Source organism: Sorex araneus, chromosome 8 (genome assembly GCF_027595985.1).
Source record: "Sorex araneus isolate mSorAra2 chromosome 8, mSorAra2.pri, whole genome shotgun sequence".
Classification (NCBI taxonomy): domain Eukaryota; kingdom Metazoa; phylum Chordata; class Mammalia; order Eulipotyphla; family Soricidae; genus Sorex; species Sorex araneus.
The window spans coordinates 70655660-70679687 of record NC_073309.1 but is presented as its reverse complement, the minus strand read 5'-3'; the positions used below and the strand labels follow the sequence as shown (position 1 = coordinate 70679687).

The window sequence follows — 24028 nt, the reverse complement described above, 5'->3', positions numbered from 1 at the left end:
TTAGGAGTGACCGCTTGCTTTCTTCAGAAATATTTCCATAGTGGTTTGCTTGGCTTGTGCCATTTTGCTTCATACACTCGTTTGGAAGCAGATTATACATCATGAAAGTCTCCCTATTACTGAAAATCTTTCCATGCTGAGGTTTATGTTTCTAAGAAAATATATTTTGCTTAAAGTACTATGCCCAGCACTGTTAGCACTGTCGTCCTATTGTTCATCGATTTGCTCGAGTGGGCACCAGTAACGTCTCCATTGTGAGACTTGTTACTGTTTTTGGCATATTGAAAACGCCAGGGGTAGATTGTCAGGCTCTGCCATGCGGGCGGGATACTCTTGGTAGCTTGCCGGGTTCTCCGAGAGGGATGGAGGAATCAAACACGGGTCAGCTGCGTGCAAGCGAACGCCCTACCCACTCTACTACCCATCCGTTAACTGTGATACCTCAATTAAAAACTTTTACATTTTAAAAATCAGTAAAATAAATGCGAGAAAAAAATTTTAAATGTCAAAAATCTGGAATCATAAGAATACTTAGAAGAAAACGTGTGATACTTTTCTTGATTTTGATCTCAGAGATGTATTTGGAGAGTCAACTCCTGTGGCAAGGGAAACAGAGGTGGGGGGGGAACTAACCCATGAAATTAAAAAGCCCAGAGAACAACGAAATGTGAATCTCTAAGTTCACGAGGTGATCCTGAGGAGTTCGGGAGGGAATGATTCTGTTGGAGTGATAGCACAAAATGACACTCAGAAGCTGCTTCCTGAAAGAGAGGAAATGGCTCATGCAGTTAAGAGCTGGGCGGGGCAGGCAGATGAGCTGCCCAGCCCTGGGGCTGGCTCAGAGGCGGTCTCTGAACAGGCCCGGCAGGGAGTGGAGGGCCTGTGGTCAATCCTGAAACACTGTTGGAAGAACCGGAGTCTGGTGAAAACACAGCAAGAAAGCCAAGAGAGGAAAGAACAGAGAAGCATATAATCCTTGCTTGTTTTCATGCCTGGAGAAGCTCAGTGTGGCGTGAAAATCAACATGGAAACAGACCGCATCATCCAAGCCGGGCACTGCACAGACATTCCTTGGACTGGGTCAAAAATTCTTTAACTCCTTATTAGCCTCTTAATTTCTGAAAGGGCGTATCACCTCCTGACAAAGCAGCCAGGGAGGCCCTGGGCCCCAGCTCTGGAGGCATCTCATGTATATACGAGCTGTGCTCAGGGATGACCCACAGACACTGTGGTTCGTGATCTAAAGATGAGAAAGAGGACGTCTGTGGAGAAAATTGAGTCCCTTAAATTTGCCCAGATCTGAACTCTAAAGTCCAGAATGCAGGTCACCCAAGCCCATCTCCTCCAGTCTCTAAAAAGGAGAGATACTGGGCCAGGGAGATGGCTCAAAGGGTTGCAGCGTATTCTTCGATGGCATGCATGCAGTAGCCCTGGCACTGAAAGCATCGCCCCCTCCCAGGGTTGCCAGGTATGCCCCCTCTGCCCCCACCCCTGGTCCCCTATAATAAGGAAGGGGGAAATCTCTGATGTTCCAACTATAAAACAGAATATAGCTGGGCCTAGACCCGGAACGGGAGTTGGATGTTTCTAGTCCCTGTACTACTTCCAAGACTCTGGACAGGACACTGAATGCCTTGGGCTCTACTAGACTTTATAAAGAGGATATGAGATCTAACAGAGCTAAGGTAGTTAGTATCTAGATAATTTTATGGCACTAAGTATACAAGTGGGTTTCTATCAAGGTAATAGCTTAAGAGGATTATACTGATAAAAAGAGGAAGGGAAATAATGAAGCTAAATCCTGATCTTTGCATGGGAAATTCTCCCAGATAGAAATAATTTGGTAAGTATTAACATTATGCCACAGAAGTGTGGCGAAGGGTGCGGGGTAGCAGGAGATTGCTGCAAGGGAAGGATGGTCTCCCCAAGATGCCCTCAAAAGAGTCACTTTGGCCTGGGAATGGTTTCAAGTTAAGGTCAAATAAGGCCCTCAGGCTCTTAAGAAACTCCAGATTACTCCCTTAACTACCCAGAAAAATTAAAATTGGAGGTCTTATCTATAATTAGGGTTATTATCAGAAGTGCCCCTTTGGAGAAACTTATCTATACAGTACTGAAAATATCTCATTACAGGAGCATCTGGTCTTCACCATATGAGTCATCCTTTCCTTGTCATGCTGAGTCCCCTCCTCTCTTGTGAGCCGCAGCTCCCTTCAGCATACCTTAGCTTAGGAGAGAAACACACTAGTCTGGCCCATTGCTTAGATTTACATTTATGTAAGATTCGCCATTCCTACTAATGTTTGAGGTTGGCTTGATTGATTAACCAGCCCAAGAAGAACCCGGGGGCATAGGAGGAAGCTTCCTCTCTTTTTCCTACACAACTGGGCCTAGTAAGGCACTGCCTTCACTTGGGGGTCCAGTTTTGGTTCCTCACCGCTAAAGCCCTCTTCCTGAGGATACCACTCATTCAGAGCCCCAGGAGAAGGCTCAAGAGGGCCGCACGCAAGAGTGGTCTGGGAGGGGACCTACACACACCAATCCATCAGAGAAATGCAGAGAACACGATTCCCAGACAGCTAGCCGCCTCTTAACTTTTGCTGATATCCACACTGCTGTCTTCTGTCCTCCAAAGTTTTGAAAAGTGACCAAAAAAGGAAAATCGGATAAACTGGATATATGGGGCTTTGTGCAATGCAAACTACCTTGATCCACCAGTTTAAGCTATGTGAAGCAGAAAAAAAAATGCCTATGCTCACATGTTCCCCACATTTACCACATGGCTTCAGAATTAGCTGTTTAAAAAAAAAGCAGGGCTCGAGGTTTATTCCCTGGTACCACATAGTGTCCTGAACACAGCCAGGAGTAGCCCCTGAGCACTGGGTAAGAAACCCGTCCCCCCAAATAAAAACAAACATGTAAGAAGAAAAAGGACAGGGCTAGAGCGATAGCACAGGGCAGGACGTTTGCCTTGCACATGACTGACCAGGGTTTGATTCCCAGCACCCATATGGTCCCCAGAGCACTGCCGCCAGGAGTAATTCCTGAGTGCACAAGCCAGGAGTAACCCCTGTGCAATGCTGGGTGTGACCCAAAAAGCAAAAGCAAAAAAAAAAAGTAAAAAGAAAATAGGGAAGGCAGAACAAATGAATGGCAATCTTAGAAACACCTCCTGTTTTTTTTTTTTATGATTTGGGGGTCATAATCAGTGGTGCTTGGAGGCTACTCTTGGCTCTGTGCTCAGGAGTATACCTGGAGGTACTCAGGGGATCATATGTGGTGTCAGGGATTGAACTAGGATTGGCCACATGCAAGGCAAGTGTCTCAGTCCCTGAAAATGTTTTTAAATAGACTCAACGAAATAAGACTGAGATAAGGGCATTGAGAAAGAACTTATCAATTTATTCTTATTTGAATACAGTCTATTTAAATTCTTTCACACCCAATTCTCCAAATGCTTTTAATTTTTGTCTATGGCTCTCTGCTTCCCACAAGTCAATAACAAAGTCTTTAAAACAAAAGGGAGTGTACTTGACTTTTTCTCTTTGCAGGAGGCACAGAAAAAACTGGGAAGACTGAAAAATTTAAAAATAGTTTTACTTCCCAAAGGACCAATGTAAGAATTCTCGAGGTGTGGCTCATCTAGGCTCTGAAGAGAGTGGCAGCGAACAGGTCAATCCTCATGGCCTTTAGTCAAGAAACAGGAGGAGAAGCAAGGGATAATACAGGGATTAGACACCTGCCTTGCATGCCTTTGTCCCCGGTTCCACAGGGCACCAAGCACTGCCAGAAGGGATCCTAAGTGCAGAGCCAGGAATAAAGCCTGCGTACTGCCATCTGTGGCCCCAAAGTCAAAAGGACGGGAAGAATAGGAGGAAGAGAAGGAGGAAGAGAGAAAAAGATGTCAGAGAGATGAAAGTTAGGGACTTCCACATAGGTCCCATCAAGATACAGGGCAGAGGTCTGAGTGAGGGAGAAAGAAGATAACAATTCAAGGACAAAAAAAGGTAGAAGACAAAGTCACTGAGAATGCACAGGGCAGGAAGACAGGATTGGGGGGGAGGGGGGCCTAGTTTTTGAGATGAAGCCACTGAGGCTGGAGGGAATGAGCACTCTGAGTGGCAGAGGATGACCTCCTGGCACAGACTGTCTGAAAGAAGGAACCGATACCTCTGCTCCTTCCCGGTGGCTCCTTCTTACTCCCCCTTTCCAGGGAGAAGAACCAAACCTCAGAGAGGCTAACTGAGCTTCAGGTCAGAAGCCGGAGTATCGACAACGCTGAGAATGAAGAGACTAAAAATGAAACAGCTGACTGATTCCAACATGGCACTTTCCCCTCCTCTCCCATAACAAAAACATAACAAGTGCGAAACAAAGGATTAAAAACAACAACAACAACAACAAAATCCAGGGAAAGGGGCTGAAGCGCAGTGGGTAGGGCGTTTGCCTTGCACGCGGCCAACCAGGGTTCGATTCCTAGCATCCCATATGGTCTCTTGAGCACCGCCAGGAGTAATTCCTGAGTGCATGAGACAGGAGTAACCCCTGTGCCTTGCCGGGTGTGACCCAAAAAGCAAACAAAACAAAACCACCAGGAAAATCTGGGGGGTAATACGCACACTCCACTCAAGGTGAAATATTTTGGAGGGTGGAGGGTGGGGCCACACCTGGTGATGGACTGAACATCACAGAGACCATGTGGTGCCAGGGTTGAACAGGGTCAACTGTGTGCAAGGCAAATGCCCTAACCCCTGTACGGTCTCTCCAGTTCTAAGGGCAAACTGTTAGCAAAAGTTACTTTCAGAAGAACGAGACGAGACGCCCTTTTTCCAGGTTGGGAGTTTGCCAGAGGGCAAGCCAACCTCCACCTGTCGAAGCTCCCACTTGTCTCCATGCTTTTCTCCATGGCAATGAGCAGCGAAGGAGAGACTATTTTCCTCCCTGGCTGCCTGCACAGAGATAACCATGTGTCCTTGAAAAGCCCATGGCTCAGTCATTCAAACTGCCTGCTTGGTAAGGACGAGGTCATGAGTTCAAACCCAAGTGCTGCCTATAACTCTGTAGTAATTCTGAGAGCTCCACGGAACCTCCAGAGAGAGAAGGCGCTGGGAGGCTAAGGCAGGGCTCAGGGCCATGCGAGGCTGTGGATCAAGCCTCCATTGCCTGATGGTGCCTGGGGAGTGGGGGGAGATAATACCGACGCACAGATGAAGTCCACTCTGCCATGGTCACCACCCCTCTCACTGACTTCTGTAGGAAATACTGTATTGTGTAAGCAAGTCTCTGAACAATAGCATCTGGGCACAACTGCTCTGAGCATGTAGCACCTGTCTTTAGAGAAAAGGGATTATTCAGCCCACAGAACAACCTCTGTGCACAAACTGTTAGCTGTAAACATTAAAAAAAAAAAAGGTTTTTTCTCTTCAAAGGTGGGAATAAATGGTCTGAGAAATCAGGAAGATTGAGAACCCAAAACAAGATTTTGCTAACAATGCGAATGTGTTGCTTTTTTGCAGTTCTACAGCTGATTCCATGGCAGATTTCATTCTTCATGGCAGAATATGGAAATTCTGACATCAGATACATATGAAACTTATAAGTTTGGTATTCACATTTCCTAAAATAAATTATCAGTCACAACATGTTCTTTCTGTATTCTAAAGGTCTGATCAGCAGGGTAGTTGTATTTTTAAGAATGTTCAATGAGGGTTCAAAGTCTCAAACCTATTTCTAAGCAGATTCTTTTTGCCCCTAAGCAATAATGCCAAAATATCTTTTTCTGTAAGCCACAGCAATGTTTGAAATTTACCATAATCATAGTTCCTCAGCCTTGACTGTAAGTCAGCACCTTCGGCAGTTATCTGACATCAGGTAACTACTGATGAAAATGGTTTGGAATCTAATCTAGGTGGCAGCTGTACTCTGTGTTTTAAATGCCAGTGAACTGGGCACTTCCAAGTTGTCTCTTTTATACTATGTAAATTCATGTCAATGAAGAATATCAGACAACTGCATTTTGCTTGAAATGAAGGACTTCTGCTATTTTCTTTTGTTTTGACAAAGATAATATTGAATACTTCAGAAACATGGTATCTCCCCCAAAAGCAAAAATCTTGAGGGGGGGGGATTGACTCAGTAAGTACAAAAGTTAACCAAAGAGGAGTTATGGCAATCTCCCCTGACCCATCCTATTTCCCCATGGCCCTTCCAAGCTGGAATCAGTCATCACTAAGTTTAACAGCTTCTGGTTCCTTCCCAAAGGACAATACAGGGCAGAGGTCTGAGTGAGGGAGAAAGAAAATAACAATTCAAGGACAAAAAAAGGTAGAAGACAAGGTCACTGAGAATGCACAGGGCAGGAAGACAGGATTGCGGGGGAGAGGGACCTAGTTTTTGAGATGAAGGTAGTAATTGGAAAAAAAAAAAGATCAAATCTCCCTTTTGTAAGATGGGAGAGTACGAAAAGAAGGGAGTGCATGCAGAGCAGAGTGGACCATGGCAGAGTGGACTTCATCTGTGCGTGGGTATTATCTTCCCCCCACTCCCCAGGCACCATCAGGCAATGGAGGCTTGATCCACAGCCTCGCATGGCCCTGAGCCCTGCCTTAGCCTCCCAGCGCCTTCTCTCTCTGGAGGTTCCGTGGAGCTCTCAGAATTACTACAGAGTTATAGGCAGCACTTGGGTTTGAACTCATGACCTCGTCCTTACCAAGCAGGCAGTTTGAATGACTGAGCCATGGGCTTTTCAAGGACACATGGTCATCAATCAAAAATGACACATGGTCATTCAATCCATCACCTCCTTCCTACCTGCCTCTGCCTCCTGCTATATTAACTGAATTCTTCCATCCTCTTTCAGAAGTACAAGAACGGCTGAGAGGAGCAATACATCTATTCTACTGCAGAGTAGTTCACAATACTTCTTAAGGAGTTCACCATCTGCACTCAAATTTCAAAAACTCCCCAAACTACTTGACATACCAACTCTTCCCAGAAGTTTCCAGATCTTTAAGGATCCGCTGGAACAGGATGGCTGCAACCCTTCCTAAGGGCTCCATTTCATTTGTAATTATTTATTCTCTGCATGCACTCCCTTCTTTTCTTACTCTCCCATCTGACAAAAGGGAGATCTAATCTTTTTTTTTAATATAGAAGTACTACTATTTATTCAGACTTTGATTAAGCAGATTGAACTGGGCATGAACTCCATATTACATTTTTTAAAAAATGTTTTAATTGAATATCCGTGATAGACCATTGCAAAGCTGTTCATAACTGGTTTCCAGTCATACAATGATCCAGCACCCATCCTTCACCAGTATACATTTCCCACCACCAATGTCCCCCGTTTGCCTACCACCATCCCCCAACACCCCTCCCCCACCCCAGCCTCCCTCTATGGGAGGCACTTTCCTTCTCGCTCTCTCTCCTTCTCATTTTGTGCATTATGGTTTGCAATACAGGTGCTAAGAGGTTGGTGTTTGTTCAGGGCATTCTGTTTATCTTTTGAGGATTTGTTCCCAAACACATCCCTATCGCTACTGATTTTCCAATGTAACACTCAGAGTCACTCAGTCACATGGAGACTATTCCAGGCGCTGGGAACCTGGAACTCCAGGCAGTGGGTTCTAGGAACCATTCATGCACAGAAGTGGAAGCTGATCACCTTCTTTGAAAATAGCTTTGCTTCTTTCCATTAGCTCCACTCACACCTAAATATCCTCTTTGCAGCCCATTCCCTTTTTTTTTTCCAACTTCTGTTTGTCTTGGCACCGTGGCCACATTTGCTAGTTACCCTTAAGAAAATGTGCAGGGTTTCACCTTGAAAGGAAGCGGCCCGGCTCAGCCCGGAGCTCAGTTTCCTGGGAAAGGCTGGCGCAGGGCCTTGAGTGACGCAGGTGAAGTGAAAGGAGAGAGGGAAAAGGGGAGGTGCAGCCACGCTGGCTTCTGCAGACAGCATGAAAGGGGCTGTTTGCCGAGTGGAAAAGGAATCATTTCCGAGAGGAAAGAAAAATCATTTTCAAGCTCTAGAGAATCCTCCCCAGATGGAGAAAAGAAAAGCAACTCAAAGCCAACGCTAAGCAATAACATAGATCCTCACTGTGACACAGCGTTTAGTTCTGAGGTCATGCAAACTCTGAAATGGAAGCGATAAAGTTTGGGTGAAGTGCTTGTCTGTGCATGAGGCAGTTCTAGGTTGTCGCGTGGCCTATGTCAGTGGTACAGTGGGTCATTTTCTGCCTGCAGCTGGGGAAAGGAAGTTATCAACCACAAGACACCAGATATGTAAAACTGTGAGAAGATTTTTCATATAAAACCACTCTTCATAGTGGACTTGATCAGCAGACTTGATGTGTATGTACAGTTCAGAGCAGGTTCTCCTGCACCATTTTTGGATGTTGCTAATTTTACAGTGGCAGTACCAGGCGGAGAAGGAGATAAACTGGTGTGATGGCAATTCTCACTGGAGGACTGAGCAGCAGACGAACGGGAACTGAACAAACTTAAGTGCTTCTCAAGAACGATTTCAGTAATCTTGGAAAACATAAAGCTGTAGACAATTGTGGGCAAACTGTTTTTATTTGATTTGGCTGGAGAAATTCACTTTCACTTGACTTCTTGTAGAGATAGGTATCTTGGGCCAGCTGACCTTTACTTTGTCTACCCACATTTCCTTTGACCATGATGTCAAGGTTTTGATCAAAAAAATATAATTCCAGATGAAGGTCATTGTACAAAGAGAATCAAACCAACAGCACTTAAGGGGGAAAAAAATGAAGTTTCGGAAAGGTTTTGGCATAACAATAAGAAGTTAATTGACTCTTCTTAATGTTTCAAACACATGTCAATCAATAGACCAATAAAATTTTTATATACTATGCACACAGTCATGATCCTGATGCCACGTGGTTTGTGGTTCACCACAGAAAATACTTAATTTAAAAAAAAATCAGTATCCATCTGATGAACAATAACCCACTATGTCATCAACTTGCTACTGCTGTGAACTTAGACATTTCACAACTCAAACTGGATATGAAACATGGAAAAAAATAACTAAGTAAAATAACAGCTTTCTTTCATACAGTGCATGAGTGTACATGTAATAAGTATATCTAAATTTGTCATGGTGAATCAAACTAGTTTCAGCTTCAGGCAAAGACACCAATGGTCCATTTCTTCCCAATCTGTTGTACTTGTAGAATCTGATTAAAATAAATTTTTTTTGATTAAAGATTAAATTAGGTTTTATTTCTGTATGTGGAACTTTTCCGTGAGCGTTTTAGAGAACAGTCATTCTGGAATGTTGCTGGTAGTAAAACACTGTCGGCTCAGGAAAGCCTTCTGTGTTTCCCTCCTGATAGAGCCTGGGAAGAGTACTAGCCCCTGGAGTGGGAGTCTTGTTTGCGCAATGACTCACATCGTCCAGTATTCATTCATTTATTTTTAAGTCATTCCACAAATATGTGGAAGGCCCTTTTCTAGGAAGAGATCATGGGAAATGCAGAAATACATGGCCTTTGTCCTCAAGAACTTTACAGTACTTCCTCCCTGCCCCCACCACAAGTATGTCCCCTTACATCCACTCAATGATCAGCAACTTCGCAAGCTAAAACCTGTTCTTCTAGAAGCAAATTGGTTGTCCTCAGGTAGATACTCCCAAGAGGATTTTACTTTACTGTGTGTAGGGGCTTATTGGCTATAGCCATCGGTGTGCTCTGTGCTTGGAAACGATCCCTCCTGAGACCAAGGGATCATGTGTGTATGGAGGACTGACCCGGGCACAATGCGTGGCAGAAGGCAAGTATCTTACCTCCTGTTCTACACCTCGGGGCCCTCAGGAGAATTTTAGATCAGCACACTGAAATATTGACAGAAAGACTCCTGGGATTCCTACTTTTAGGGGAAACTAAAAAAGATCAAACGCATAAAGAATTTTTGGGTTTTGAGATCAAAATAGAGATGGTGGATGCAAAATTTAACTATAAGATCATTGTGGCTCTTACTTTAGGGGGAAAAGGACATAGAAAGAATTACAAAGGGTTCAGATCAATGGGACTATTAGACATGGATTTGGAAGACCTAATAATGTGTTTATACCTCCTTTACCATCAATAGAACTAAGCAGAAAAGTGGCAAAGATGTAGAATTTGTCAACCATGAGAATTTAACACACGACTATAGAATACCTAACAACAGCAGAGCCCAGTTTGGTCCCCAGCACTACCAAAAGTGATCCTGGGCACAGAGCCCAGGAATAAGCCCTGAGCACCACTGGGTGTGACCCAATGTCTCCACTGATCCCTAAGCAAAATAAAACAAAATTAAATTAAATTAAATTAAAAAATTTGCTACTATCTTGCTTAGTGGTGAAAGAATATGTGGTCTTCCTCTAAAACTGGGGTGCAAAGATGTCCATTCAGCACTCTTATTCAACACAATTCTAGAAGTCATTTGATAGTACAATAAATTAACACATTAAACAAGTGATGCAGGGGCTGAAGCAATAGCACAGCGGGTAGGGCGTTTGTTAGCCTTGCACTCGGCCAACTCGGACTTGATCCCGGGCATCCCATATGGTTCCCCAAGCACTGCCAGGAGTAATTCCTGAGCACAGAGCCAGGAGTAACCTCTGAGCATCTCCAGGTGTGACCTCAAAAACCAAACAAACAAATAAAAAAAACAGGTGATACATAGATTGGAACAGAATAAATTCTCCTATTAGTAGAGGATAGATTTCTATGTAGAAAATCTCCAAGAATTTCCTTTGAAAAGAAGAAGAAGAAAAAGAACTTCTAGATTTAATGACTTAATAAGGTTCTGGACCAAAAGACATTTTTTTCCATGTTGTTGTTTTAGGCCACCCCAGCAACACTCAGAGGATACTCCCACCAGTGTTCATGATATTAGTGATAAAGAAGCATAAAAAGATATTCAATAGTCATCAGAGGAAGACAAATTTAAAGCCTTGGATATTGCCAAAAATTGGTTTCATCTAAATTGAGACCAGCTGGCTACCTCTAAATATACATTTATTTTACCCTAAAAAAAAAAAGGACATATTAAATACATCTAATAAATAGTGATATATCAAATGCAAAGAAAATGGATATGCCATTCAGAAGAGATATAAAATAGTACAATTATGAGACAGGAACTAGTACCGCAGTTAGGTGCACGCCCCCCCTCCCCCCAGGGTTTGATCTCCAGCACCACATGGTCCCCTGAGCATCACAAGGCGTGGTCCGGAGAGCCCCAGCACCAGAGGATGGCCTGGGCAAGCTCCGCCTCCTTGGGCCCCAATGAACCATCCAATCAGGCTGGCCACGAATTTCCAGTACCAGCTTTTGGAGCCCCTGAGCACCCCCAAAAGCAACCCCACAAATATCACTTCTGAAAGACTGTTAAAATATGACTTCTATGTGGATCTATCATATTCAATGACAAAACTTTTTTTCTTTCAGTGTGGGGAGAGGGTCTTGGACCACACCAGGTGGTGCTCAGGGTTTACGCCTGGCTCTGCAACCAGGGATCATTGCAGGGGTGGAAGGGTGTTGGGGGACCACATGCCAGGGGTCAAACCTGGGTGGGCTACATGCAGGGCAAGTGCCCTCCCTGCCGTACTCTCTCTCTTACTTCATTTAACTTCTATCAGATCTCAAGTCTGGCGACAACTTAAAGGAAAAGCTCCACATGCCATCTAAATAGTATCAATCGTGTTTAGTGCTTTATAGTTTCTATTAAGTTATATATTGTATATTAAATACTTATAATATTAGGTGCAACTACTGCACTGAGTCCTTAAGTTTCAAGTCCCAGTGATTTAAAATAAAAGCAAAATATTACATGCAAAATTCTCTTTAACAAAAGCACACTCTTTTAACAAAGATTTCAAATTTGCTGGGGATGTGACTGCTGGGGATGTTACTTTAGTATTTTGTATTTAGTACTTAGCATTCCATGAAGGAGACCAAGGTTCTAGCCCTGACAATACACACACAAAAATTTCAATTTTGTGTGTTTTATATGATTCTTACTCAACTCACTTGTTAATTTTCCAGTTCTTAAAATGACCTTTTCCTGTTCTTTGATTATTCATCCTTAAATTTCTATCTTCTCTCAAGTCTTCCTCAATTCCCCAGAGAGGACCTAAAGTACTATTATCACCTGGGCAAAATTGCTGTGCACTATGCTTACTTCTACAAGTCCCACGTCAAAGGTAGGATCCTTGAGGAAACTGTGAGTGTACACACCGTTGACTTCCTCTTCTAATACTTTCAAAGAAATCTGCATTTACTACCCTTAAAGCATTTGGTGTGTTGTGTTATAACTACTTCCCACTTGTCTCCTCCACTATAATGCAAGTTTTTTGAGGGCAGGGTAGCACTTTGGGCACTGTCATCCCGTTGTTCACTGATTTGCTCGAGTGGGCACCAGTAACATCTTCATTGTGAGACTTGTTGCTACTGCTTTTGGCATATCGAATATGCCACGGGTAGCTTGTCAGGCTCTACCGTGTGGGCGGGATACTCTTGGTAGCTTGTTGGGCTCTCCGAGACGGACAGAGGAATCAAACCCGGGTCAGCTGCATGCAAGGCAAACACCCTATCCACTGTGGTATCGCTCCAGCCGAAGGGGCAGGGTACCTTATCTCATTTATGTTCACACCCTGAGTGACAGGCACAGCAGCTGGGACATTTATTCAGTATTTATGTAGATGCTACCATGCACCAGGCACTATTCCCTAACTCAACAAAGAAGAGAGAATTCCTTATAGAATGAGCAAAAAACCCAAACAGACGAGATAGACCATTGGATGAGTAGGAGGAAGAAGATAAATTGGGGCAAGATAACAAAGGCATGAGAAGAAAAGCTGGAGGGAACCAGAGAAGGCCTCTGTGAGGTGGTAACATCTGAAGTGAGAAAACAAAAAAGAACTAAGTCATGCTTAGTTCAGGTGTAGAGTCCCATGCATGGGAACAAGTACCCAGGGTCCGAGACAGGCATCAGCTGTGTTTGTTCTAAAGGAGTGTGGCTGATACAGGGTAAGGCAGAGGAAGGGGCGAGAAGTGGCTGAAGAGGCAGATGGGGACTGAGGTGCACAGGCTCCACTAAGAAGCTAGAAATTTATTCTCTGAGCACAGAAGACCACTGGGGGTGAGGAGGGAGAGGGAGCATTAAGTGTGAAGTAATAGAATCCGATTTATTTAAAAAAATAGGAAATAAAAGGAAAAGCATATTGGTTGTCAAATGGTGAAAAGCATATTGGTTGTCAAACGGTGGAAAAAACACAGAGGGTCATGAACTTCCGCCCACAGATACGTGAAGAAGACACAGGCTATAAGGGTAGCAGGGGAGTGAAGGTGGATAGAAACGGACAGATGGAAAAACATTTAAGAAGACAGATTTGGCAGACTTGCTACTGAACACAGGGGGCACAGAAAAGGAAAGAGAAATGAAAGACACCTCCATCTGAGTGGCGCAAATTCACTAAGACAGGACAAAGTATAGGAAATACAAACACAGAGAAGGGGTAGTTTCGCCATATGTTAATCTGTCAATAAATAACAATGTTCGAAAATTAAGTGAAGTAAAATGCCATCTTTGGAGTTTGCTCTTCTAACCTGTGCTCTCCCTTGGACACATATCTTGCTTATCTCATTGTCTCTCTGCTTCCCTCAATAAAAGCTATCTTGCTTCACTTAACAAAAAAAAATGTGTATCTTTGGGGCCCTAAAGATAGAACAATGGGTAGTGCACTTGCCTTATAAGTGGCAAACCAAGTTCCACTGCATATGCTCTCCCCAAGCTCTGCCTGAACTGACCCTTAGCACAGAGCCAGGAGTAAGCCCTGAACAATGTCAGGTGCGGGCCCAAACTAAAAACAAACAAAATGTTACCAAAAGTATCAAAACACTTGGCTTCCAGTGCCTTGTTTACAGAATTTAGCTTTATGTGAATCAGAGGGATTTCCAGAGTCATTTCTTGCCTCTCTCTTGAACCCCTCCCCACTTCATGATTTAGGAGGCTTGAGAAGCACCAGATACTTGAATTTACCTTTTGTCTATGATATTTGACATAAGATCCAGCTCCTTTAGGTGGTTCTGTCCAGCTCCCAAGGTAGTTCTACCTTCAATTTTTTTGAGATGTCACCATATTTATTTCCAGAGAGGCTGAACCGGTGACAATCCCACCCATGGTGAATAAGGGTTCCCTTCCCACCAAATCACCACCTTCACTGGTTGTTAAACTAGGACTTTTAGACATAGTTGTCTGGCAGAATAGTAGTTCTTTAAATATCCATCTGAGATGTACGTAATGACCTTGTAAGTGAAGAGATTACTGATTTCAATTACTGTTAAAGGTCAGCATTTGGAAATATCACCTTACACCAGGGAGAACTGCCTATACCTAAAACTCTGAGAACCGCCATCACCGGTGGGGATGTGGTGGGGAAAAAAAAAACCCTCATTGTCGCCCTGTTAAAGGGACTGTCATCTGGATCAGCCTCTATGGAGACATCTCAAAAAACATTATAATTAGAGCAACCATATTGCCCAGAGATTCAATTCTTGACATCTACCACAGAACACAAAAATATTAATTCAAAAAGACTGATGTATGCCTATGATCATTATGGTATTATTTATAATAGCCAAGGTCTAAAACCAATCAAAATTCCCAATGACAGGTTAGTGAATAAAGAAGTTGTAGTGGAGTTACACATTGGAATATCACTCTGTTAAGAAAAAGGATGGGATCTTGCCTTTTGCTGTAAGTTGGCTAGAAGTAGTATCACACTAGGTGAAATAAGTCAGATAGACAGCAAATGCTGGAGATGCTGTGAGGTATACAAAAAAAACAAAGGAAGGGAATGAACAGGCTGTTTCTATGAAAAAACCCTCCTGCACACTAACAATAAAACTGAGGTCACCAAGCCAGTAGGGGTGCGGTGGGGTTGGGAGTTGGTGGGGATGGATAGGGTGAAAAAGAAGTGACATTAGTACAGATGTTTGGGCACTTTTCTAATGGTTTAGTAACTTTGTGCACCAAAAACCATAAACTTAATACTATTGTAAACCATATTACCTTAAATAAGAATTAAAATTTAAAAAATTCAGAGTTCAAGTTCTAACACAGAAATTGTAATATTCCTCTAAGATTGGATTTTCACCTAATAATTGACTTGGATAAAACAAACAAACATGACTTTCCATAGATCCTCAGTAAGCAGGTTTGTAATTTTTCCTCAAAATAATCAGAGGTTTAATTCAGTAAACAGACTTTTTGTGGAGTTGGGTATTTAACAAAAGAGGCAAGGCATGGATACTCTACCAGTGACTTAGATCCCTAGCCCTAATATAAGGTTTTATCTATCCAAAAGTCGATTGAGATATGAAACAGGGGCTGGAGGGAGACCAACGGGATGTGCATCTACTTTACATGCAGAGGCCTGGATCCAATGCCAGCAGTCCATGGTCTACAGAGCATTGCTGGCCAAGCACAGGACCAAGAGTCACCTCTGAGAGCTGCCGGGTGTGACCCCCTCCAAAAGGCATATATAACCTCACAAAGCTTTTTCAGATGATCTTTTATAATCAGATACAGATAACCAAGAATTTGATTCATTTTTCACATTAATCGTGAAAAGCATGCATTATTCTGTAATAACATTTTTTTTTTCTTTTTGGGTCACACCCGGCGATGCACAGGGGTTACTCCTGGCTCATGCACTCAGGAATCACTCCTGGCGGTGCTCAGGGGACCATATGGGATGCTGGGAATCGAACCCAGGTCGACCGCGTGCAAGGCGTTTGCACTACAGCCCTACCCGCTGTGCTATCGCTCCAGCCCCCTGTAATAACATTTTAAAAATATTCCCTCTCACTTTCATTATCCATTTAGTTTAAAGATATTTTATTATTATAACTAATATACATAATGTTTAATTTAATAATACATGCTATCATTAGTCAAATGAGTTTTGTTAAATCAGCTATGATAACAGGTACTCAGCTGAGCTGCTGGGATATCTTTTTATTTTATGCTATTATTTCTAAGGATTTAGGTGAGATTGGGGAGCAGTTTGGGGAACCATACTTGGTGGTGCTCAGGGCCTACCCCAGATTCTGTATTAGAGAGCCATTTCTGAAGGTGCTCAGGGACCATGAGGCACTAGGGATCAAACGTGGGGCTCCAGCATGCAAATCATGCATCCACCCTGTTGCACTATCTCCTAGGATGTTTAATTAAAAATAAAAAAGACAAAAAGAAACTTGTGAATGGCTTCCTAATTATTATGAGCAAGTGAACACAGCGTCCTTGGGGTGAGCCAGAAACTGTGGCATATAGAATTCAGTACAGGCGTGGCCATTAAAGACAGATTCTAGTTTCTGCTCAGTTTTCTACTGGGCATGCAAACTCTTCACATAACTTCATGCCTTGGAAGCCAGCTTCTCTCCCTTACATGCCACCTGTCTCTCACAGCACAGGCTGGGGACATGTCAGTACCTATTAAACACCAACTAGTATATGCAAGATGAGATTTCCATTAGAAAATACATTGAATTGTTCTTTTCATCAATAATTAACTCTGGAACAATTATAAAAATAATATATATTTTATAATGACAAAGTAAGAGATGGGGCTAAGAGAAGTGGGTGCACAGCTCAGCAAGGTAGAAAAGATTTCAGTCAGCTTTGGTACTTGAAGGTTAGGTGCCACATTCATTACTAAGAGTGGGATTTTCTTTCGTTTGTTAAAGTGAATAAGGAATGGTGCTTGTAATAAAAGTCTTAAGATTGCCCAGGATGACCAGAGATCTGCATGTCGGAGACCTGCATGTCGGAGACCTGCATGTTGGAGTTTTGCTTTCATTATAATAAAAAAAAAGCCTCTTAACCTTCAGCATTTTTTCCTTTCTGAAACATAATGGAAATCTCATTACGTGGTACTTGATTCTGTGATGCCAGCCACATCACAGCATAACAGAAAATGTCAGGTTTGAAATCATTATTTCAAAAATTATTTTGGTTTAAAATGGAAACGGATATTTCACATTTCTGCTCTTTTCTCCTCATTCCTTTAGGAACACTGTAATAGCTTCCCCGCTCCCCACCCCCTGTCCCTGCCCTTTTTATTTTTAATTGTTTGTATTGTTTTATTTTAGGGCCACACTGTGTAGTGGTTAGGGCTATTCCTGGCTCTTTTCTCAGAGATCACTCTTGGAGGGCTCAAGGAACCATATGTAGTGCTGGGGGTCAAACCTGGGTTGGCTGCCATCTAAGAGAAGCCCTACCCACTGTGCTATCTCTCCAGTCCTATATCCTTACACTGTTAAAAAATAAATGTATAGTGCTCATAAAATCTTAGACCAGATGGAAATAGAAAGGAGATCAGTTACCGGTAAAGCATTAGGGCCAGAAGGGAACAAACTAAAATCCAACCCAATCTATAAAGGAATCAACTGTCTTAACATCCCTTCGGTTGTTCTTCCTACTACAAGACTGCAAATGGATAGGGTCACAAACAGAGTGCCCTGTGTCCATGGCCAACACCACTCATGGCTCATCCCTGAGTTCTTTATTTTTTTTTGTCTCAAAATGGAGACATTACTGGTGCCCGCTTGAGCAAATCGTTGAACAAACGAGATGACAGTGCTACAGTTTGGCCTTTTGGGTCACACTGGCGATGCTTAGGGGTCCTTCTGGCTCTGCACTCAGGAATCACTCCTGGCAGTGCTCGAGGGACCATATGGGATGCTGGGGCCCGAACCCAGGTCAGCTGCATGCAAAGCAAATGCCCTACTCGCTGTGCTATCGCACCGGCCCCATCCCTGCCTTCTGAGGCTCAGCTCCACAGCAAGGGGTCATCAACAACAGTGGTCATGTCTTTCCAGTGATTTAGTAAATGCAAACCCCAAAGCTCCACCTTAAAAACACTAAGACCATTATTTTTCACTGCAGTGGTCACTTAAGTTTTAAGAATAAATTAATCTTTGGGACTAATGAAATACCTTAACTCCACACATTAAAAGTTGCATTTAGAGAACCTCAACATACATATATTTTGTAAAAAAGTTAAAAATAAATAGAAGCAAGGCCAATATATGGTGATAGACCAATCATCAACTGGGCACTTGGGGTGGTCAGGGGCTGATTGGGAAGGGGCAGTTGAAAAATGGTGGAAATGTTCTATGAGTTGAAATGCTTGTGACCAGATTCTACCTTGAGCTCTTCTTGTGGTTAACCATATGTAAATTACATCTTTTAAAAATAATTTAATCTACTTGCATAACAAATTCACACTTAAAAAATCTTGTTCGTAAAAGGAACTAGAACAAACATCTAGCTGATAAAGGGTAATGACCAAACTGATACAGATCTTTCAAAAAAGCATTGTAGCTGAATGCAATTCTGATCAACTGTTAGCGAGACCATCATCCATCACGCCTGGACTAGGGTATACGGAAAGTAAATAAAGCTTCTTTGCAATTCCCTGTTGGTTAATGGACTGTATCTTAAATTGGAAAGAGCATTATTTAAGAACTGAATAAACAACTATGATAGTATACCCACTGATCTATGCTGTTGAGTGAAGTACAGTTAGAAAATTCAATAATAGAACTTCATCCTAAAGGCCACAGAGAACTTAAGGCCTTTATAGAAAGGGAATTCCCAGGAAGAATGAACAAGTTCAGACATTTCTATTTTCTATTATACCTTCCTATACACCTGAGTCTGACATTCTGCTCACTGTGTATCATATTTGGTGAGTCTTCCAAAAACAAGACTCACCAAATCCCAGTCTCCCCCTCCCCCGACCCTGGATTGTTGCCCTGGCCAACTGCACACAGTTCCCCAGCACCGCAGCTATTTTCTTTTCCAGCCCAGGTGTGCAACCTTCCCAAATCCACCATTCCCACATCCCAGCCAGCTTCTCGGACCAGACCGGCTCCCCAGCTACAGTGTGGCAGGGGGCATGGCCTCTGATGAAGTGGGCGTGGCCTCTTTTGGAGCTGGCAACCACTAATGCAGCCTCAGTTATTTTCCCAAAACCCAACAATCTGTTGTCACATCTCAGTCTTCATTACCTAAGTCCGTGAGTAACATCCTAGCTATCCAAAACACAGTAGGCCAATAGGCTGCTAGTCTATTCCAATTTCATCAAAATACCAATGAATACAAGCAGCTGTACAAGCCCAATATAAGAGAACACATTCTCCAAAAGTGTCATGGGAGGCCTCACATAAGGAACAGAACTGAGAGGAAGGACATGTTCTAGAAGGGGAAAATGAAAAAGCGACCACCATCGACTGAGCTCATTAAGAATCCTTGCTCACAACAAGAGGGAATAGGGATAGTGAACTTGAAGGTCCCTCCTCCATGCTACCACCACAACATGAAGAAACAGCACAAATCCCCACCACAAGGAGAGGATGATGAAAGGAGTCCAGAAGCCTCAATAGGCGTTTCCTACAAACGTGAGCTCTCCGATAAAGAACTCAGAGATGAAATGCTGAAGACGTTCAATGAAGTCAAAGAAACGATGGAATAGGTATCCATTATATTAAAGGAGGACATGAAAGAAACAATGGAATGGACAGCCGAGAAAATACAGGAAGAAATGAGAGCAGAAATAAAAAAGCTACAAAAAGAAAAGTCACGAATAAAGGACTTGGTAGATGAAATAAAAAACTCAGTGGGTGCCCTCAACAGTAGAACGGCTATAGCAGAAGACAGAACCAATGAGCTTGAAGATGAACTGCAGGAAGCCTACAGGCAACAACAAACAATGGGAAGAGACCTCAAAATAGCTCTCGGGCAAATCAGAGTCCTAGGGGATGATTTCAAGAGGAACAACATTAGAATCATCGGAGTACCAGATGGACAGGGAAGCAATCCCAATAAAAAAGCCACAGTCAAAGAAATGATTGCTGAAAAGTTCCCAGAGCTGGACAATGCAGGCATCCAGATTCAAGGAGCCCAAAGCATGCCTCTAAAAGAGACCTTAAAAAAAACTCCAAGACATATCATAGTTAGAATGATGGATGTCACAGATATAGATACAATACTGCAAGCAGCAAGATCGAAGAAGGAAATCAGATTCAAAGGAGCACCCCTTAGATTCACAGCAGACCTATTGGAGGAAACCCCCTGAGCCCAAAGGCAATGGTGGGATATAGTGAAAAAACTCAATGAAATGAACACTTCACCAAGAATAATTTATCCGGCTAAACTCTCACTCAAACTCAAAGGAATGATACACTATTTTATGGATAAACAACAGCACAGGAACTTCCTAGACTCAAAACAAAACCTAAAACAAGGACTAAAGGAGCTATTGTAAGACAAGAAAACCCCCTACAAGGACAACAAACCCTTACAGAAGGATGGCACAAAACCCCATGACAATAATCTCTCTCAATGTTGATGGTCTAAATTCACCATCGGAATTCAGACACACAGAGTGGCAAAATGATTCAGAGACTGAACCCAACATTCTGCTGCCTACAAGAAACACATCTGAACAGTCAGAACAAACACAGACTCAAAGTCAAAGAATGGAAAACAATCCTGCAAGCAAACAACTCCCTCAAAAAAGCTGGGGTGGCCTTACTAGTATCAGACAACATAGATTTTAGGTTGAAAAAGATTAGAAGGGACAGTAAAGGTCATTTTTCATTAATCAAGGGATATGTACAGCAGAAAGAAATCACACACCTAAACGTGTACGCACCCAATGGGGGACAGCTAAATACCTACAACAACAGCTAACAGACCTTGAGAAGGACACTGCGAGCAACGCAATAGTAGATCAACAAGATTAAAACTCAGCAAGGAAACACAGGTGTGTGTAATCCCACCAACGCCCAACATCCAGAGAGAGACTTAAAAGCAAGCTCTCAGAAGAGAGTGATGCAGAGAGTCTCTTGCCCAAATGCCTGGTTGTCTTCCCCGGGGTCCCTCAGAGGGGATGGGCTCCAGCTTCCCTCCCCACCCTGAGCAGAGCTCCTGTTGGCCGAAGACCACCGCGAACCTAGCTACAGCCATGCTGGAGGCCCCTCTCCACATGTTTGGACAGGCCTCATGCATGAAGGTACCAGCAGAGGAACCCAGGTGTGTGTAATCCCATCAACGGCCAACATCCAGAGAGAGACTTAAAAGCAAGCTCTCGGAAGTGATATCTTTAGCCTACTTCTCCCTCTGGGAGAAACTGGCAGTCTTCTGAGAGTTTCCTGCCCACATGGGACAGCCTTGCAAGCTTCCCATGGTGTATTCATATGCAAAATCCAGTAACAAGCTGGGTCTCATTCCCCTGACACTGAAGAGCCCCCAGTGCAACATCGTTAGGAAGGCCGAGCCGATATGGATTTCTAAGATCTCAGGGAAAGGACGAAATGAGATGTTACTGTGCCCGCCCGAGAAATTGGTGATTAACGGGATATCGTGATCGTGATCGTGAAGGAAACACTGACTTTGAAGGAAGAAACAGAAGAGAGAGAGCTAATAGATCTATACAGGACTTTATATTTCCCCCGCCATCCCCCCCCACCAAAGAATACATATTCTTTTCCAGTGCACATGGAATATTTTCCAGAATAGACCATGTGCTGGACCACAAAACATACCTCAACAGAATCAGGAAAATAGACATTGTATCAGCTATCTTTTCAGACCATGATGCACTGAAGATAAAAGTTAATCATGTACAGACACAGAAAACCAAATCAAACACCTGGAAATTAAATAACTCAATGTTGAACAATGAGTGGGTCAGGAAGGAAATCAAGGAAGAAATCAAAAGGAAACAAATGAGAATGAAGACATGAGCTACCAGAACCTGCAGGATGCAGCTAAAGCCATGTTAAGGGGAAAATTTATGGCCTTGCAAGCATTTCTCAGGAAGGGTAGAAAGAGTCCGCATAAATAAATCGACTTCACAGCTCAAGATTTTAGAAAAACCAACAAAAGGAGCCCAAACCAGGCAGAAGGAAAGAGATAGTAAAACTTAGAGCAGAAATCAACGACATGGAAATCCAAAAGACAATCTGAAAGATCAATGAAACCAAAAGCTGGTTCTTCAAGAAATAGACAAGATTGATAATTGATAAACCACTAGCAAGACTCACAAAGAAAGGGAGAGAGAGAACCCTAATTAACCGAATCAGAAATGAAAAGGGGGATATCACAATAGAAACCAAAGAAATTCAAAAGATCATCAGAGACTACTTTGAAAGTCTGTATGCCATGAAACAAGAGAACCTAGAAGACATGGATAAATTCCTGGATTCCTATAATATCCCAAGGCTGAATCAAAAAGAAGTAGAACACCTGAATATTAATATCAAGGAAATTGAAACTGTAATCAAAAGTCTTCCCAAAAACAAAAGCCCAGGTACAGATGGATTCACTATTGAATTTTTTTCAAACATTTAAAGAGGACCTATTGCCAATTCTTCTCAAGATTTTCCAGGAAATTGAAAAACACAGAAACTCTCCCAAACAGTTTCTATGAGGCACATATCTCCCTAATACCAGGAGCAAACAAAGATACCACAAAAAAGGAAAACCACAGGCCAATATCCCTGATGAAAAAGGATGCAAAGATCCTCAACAAAATATTAGCAAATAGAATCCAACAACTCATCAAAAAGATCATACACCACGACCAAGTGGGATTCATCCCGGGGATGCAAGGATGATTTAACATTTGAAAATCAATCAACATAATCCATCATATCAACAAAAGAAAATATAAAAACCATATGATCATATCAATAGATGCAGAGAAAGCATTTGACAAGATCCAGCACCCGTTTATGATGAAAACTCTCGCCAAATGGGTATAGAAGGGACTTTCCTCAATATAGTCAAAGCCATCTACTACAAGCCTATGGCAAGCATTATCCTCAATGGGGAAAACTAAGAGCCTTCCCTCTAAGATCAGGGACAAGACAAGGATGCCTACTCTCTCCACTTCTGTTCAATATAGTACTGGAAGTACTTGCAATAGCAGTTAGGCAAGAAAAAAATATTAAGGGCATTCAGGTAGGAAAGGAGGAAATCAAGCTCTCTCTATCAAACTACAACACACCAAAGGAGAGAGAACCAAAGGGAATGCCCTGCCGCAGAGGCAGGGTGAGGTGGTGGGGGATGGGGTGGTGGTGGTGGGAGGGATACTGGGAACATTGGTGGAGGAGAATAGGCACAGGTGGAGGGATGGGTAAACGATCACTGTATGACTGAAATGCAAACTTGAAAGTTCTTAAGTTTGTAACTATACCTCACGGTGAATCACTAATAAATTTTTAAATTTTTAAAATTTTTAAAAACTAAATTAAAAAAAAAGAAGAAAAGTATTGCTAATGAGTTAAAAACTGGGCTGGAAAAACTGTACAGCAGGCAGGGCATTTTTCTTGGATGTTGCTAACCTGGGGCTGGTCCCCAGCAGCCCACAGGTTGCCTACTACCTCCAGGAATGGGCCCTAATAGAGTCAGAAGTCAGCTCTCAGCACGGATAGGCCTCCAAACAAAACAAAACAAAACAACAACAACAACTGCTCTCCCCTGGCTGATCAGCAGATAGTGTAAGCTCCAAACCTCATGTAGATAGGAGTGGCATCTCCACAAGACAAGGTGAAGGAAAAGGTAAATTGAAATGGGAGATAGTTTTTTTTATCTCTTCCAGCAACGTGTGCTCAAATGATAAGTGCTCACGTGTGTTAGAAAAGAGGACCAGCGTAATATCTGGCTCATAAATAAACTGTAGCAGCTGAAAGCAATATTCCCTGTGACTAAGAAAGGGTCAATCAGAAGAGAGTGCCTTTCCCTCTCTGGGTGATGGTCACACATACCAGATCTGGCTTCACACGCAGGGTCAGAGGCAAGGAGAGCCACATGGAGTACAAAGTGGTGAACACTGAGGACAGCCAAGACTGCTGGACCTCACGGCTTCTTGGAATGTGGTGGACATAGTACTTCAGAGACTAGAAGAAAAAAAGGAAACACCCAAATCAACTGAGCC

The 24028-nt window shown here is 42.8% G+C and overlaps 1 protein-coding gene across 3 annotated transcripts in view; it reads right to left on the bottom strand.

Annotated features, from left to right (window-relative positions):
- Positions 1-24028, bottom strand: part of ALG14 (ALG14 UDP-N-acetylglucosaminyltransferase subunit) — a 111313-nt gene that overhangs the window by 59366 nt on the left and 27919 nt on the right. For 2 of the 3 annotated variants that reach the window (XM_055146355.1, XM_004614670.2), the window contains exon 3: positions 23859-23990. The exons of the other annotated variant lie outside the window; for it this stretch is intronic. In XM_055146355.1, the coding sequence (XP_055002330.1) occupies positions 23859-23990 (132 nt within the window). The remainder of the gene's footprint in view (positions 1-23858; positions 23991-24028) is intronic. 3 annotated transcript variants of the gene reach the window in all.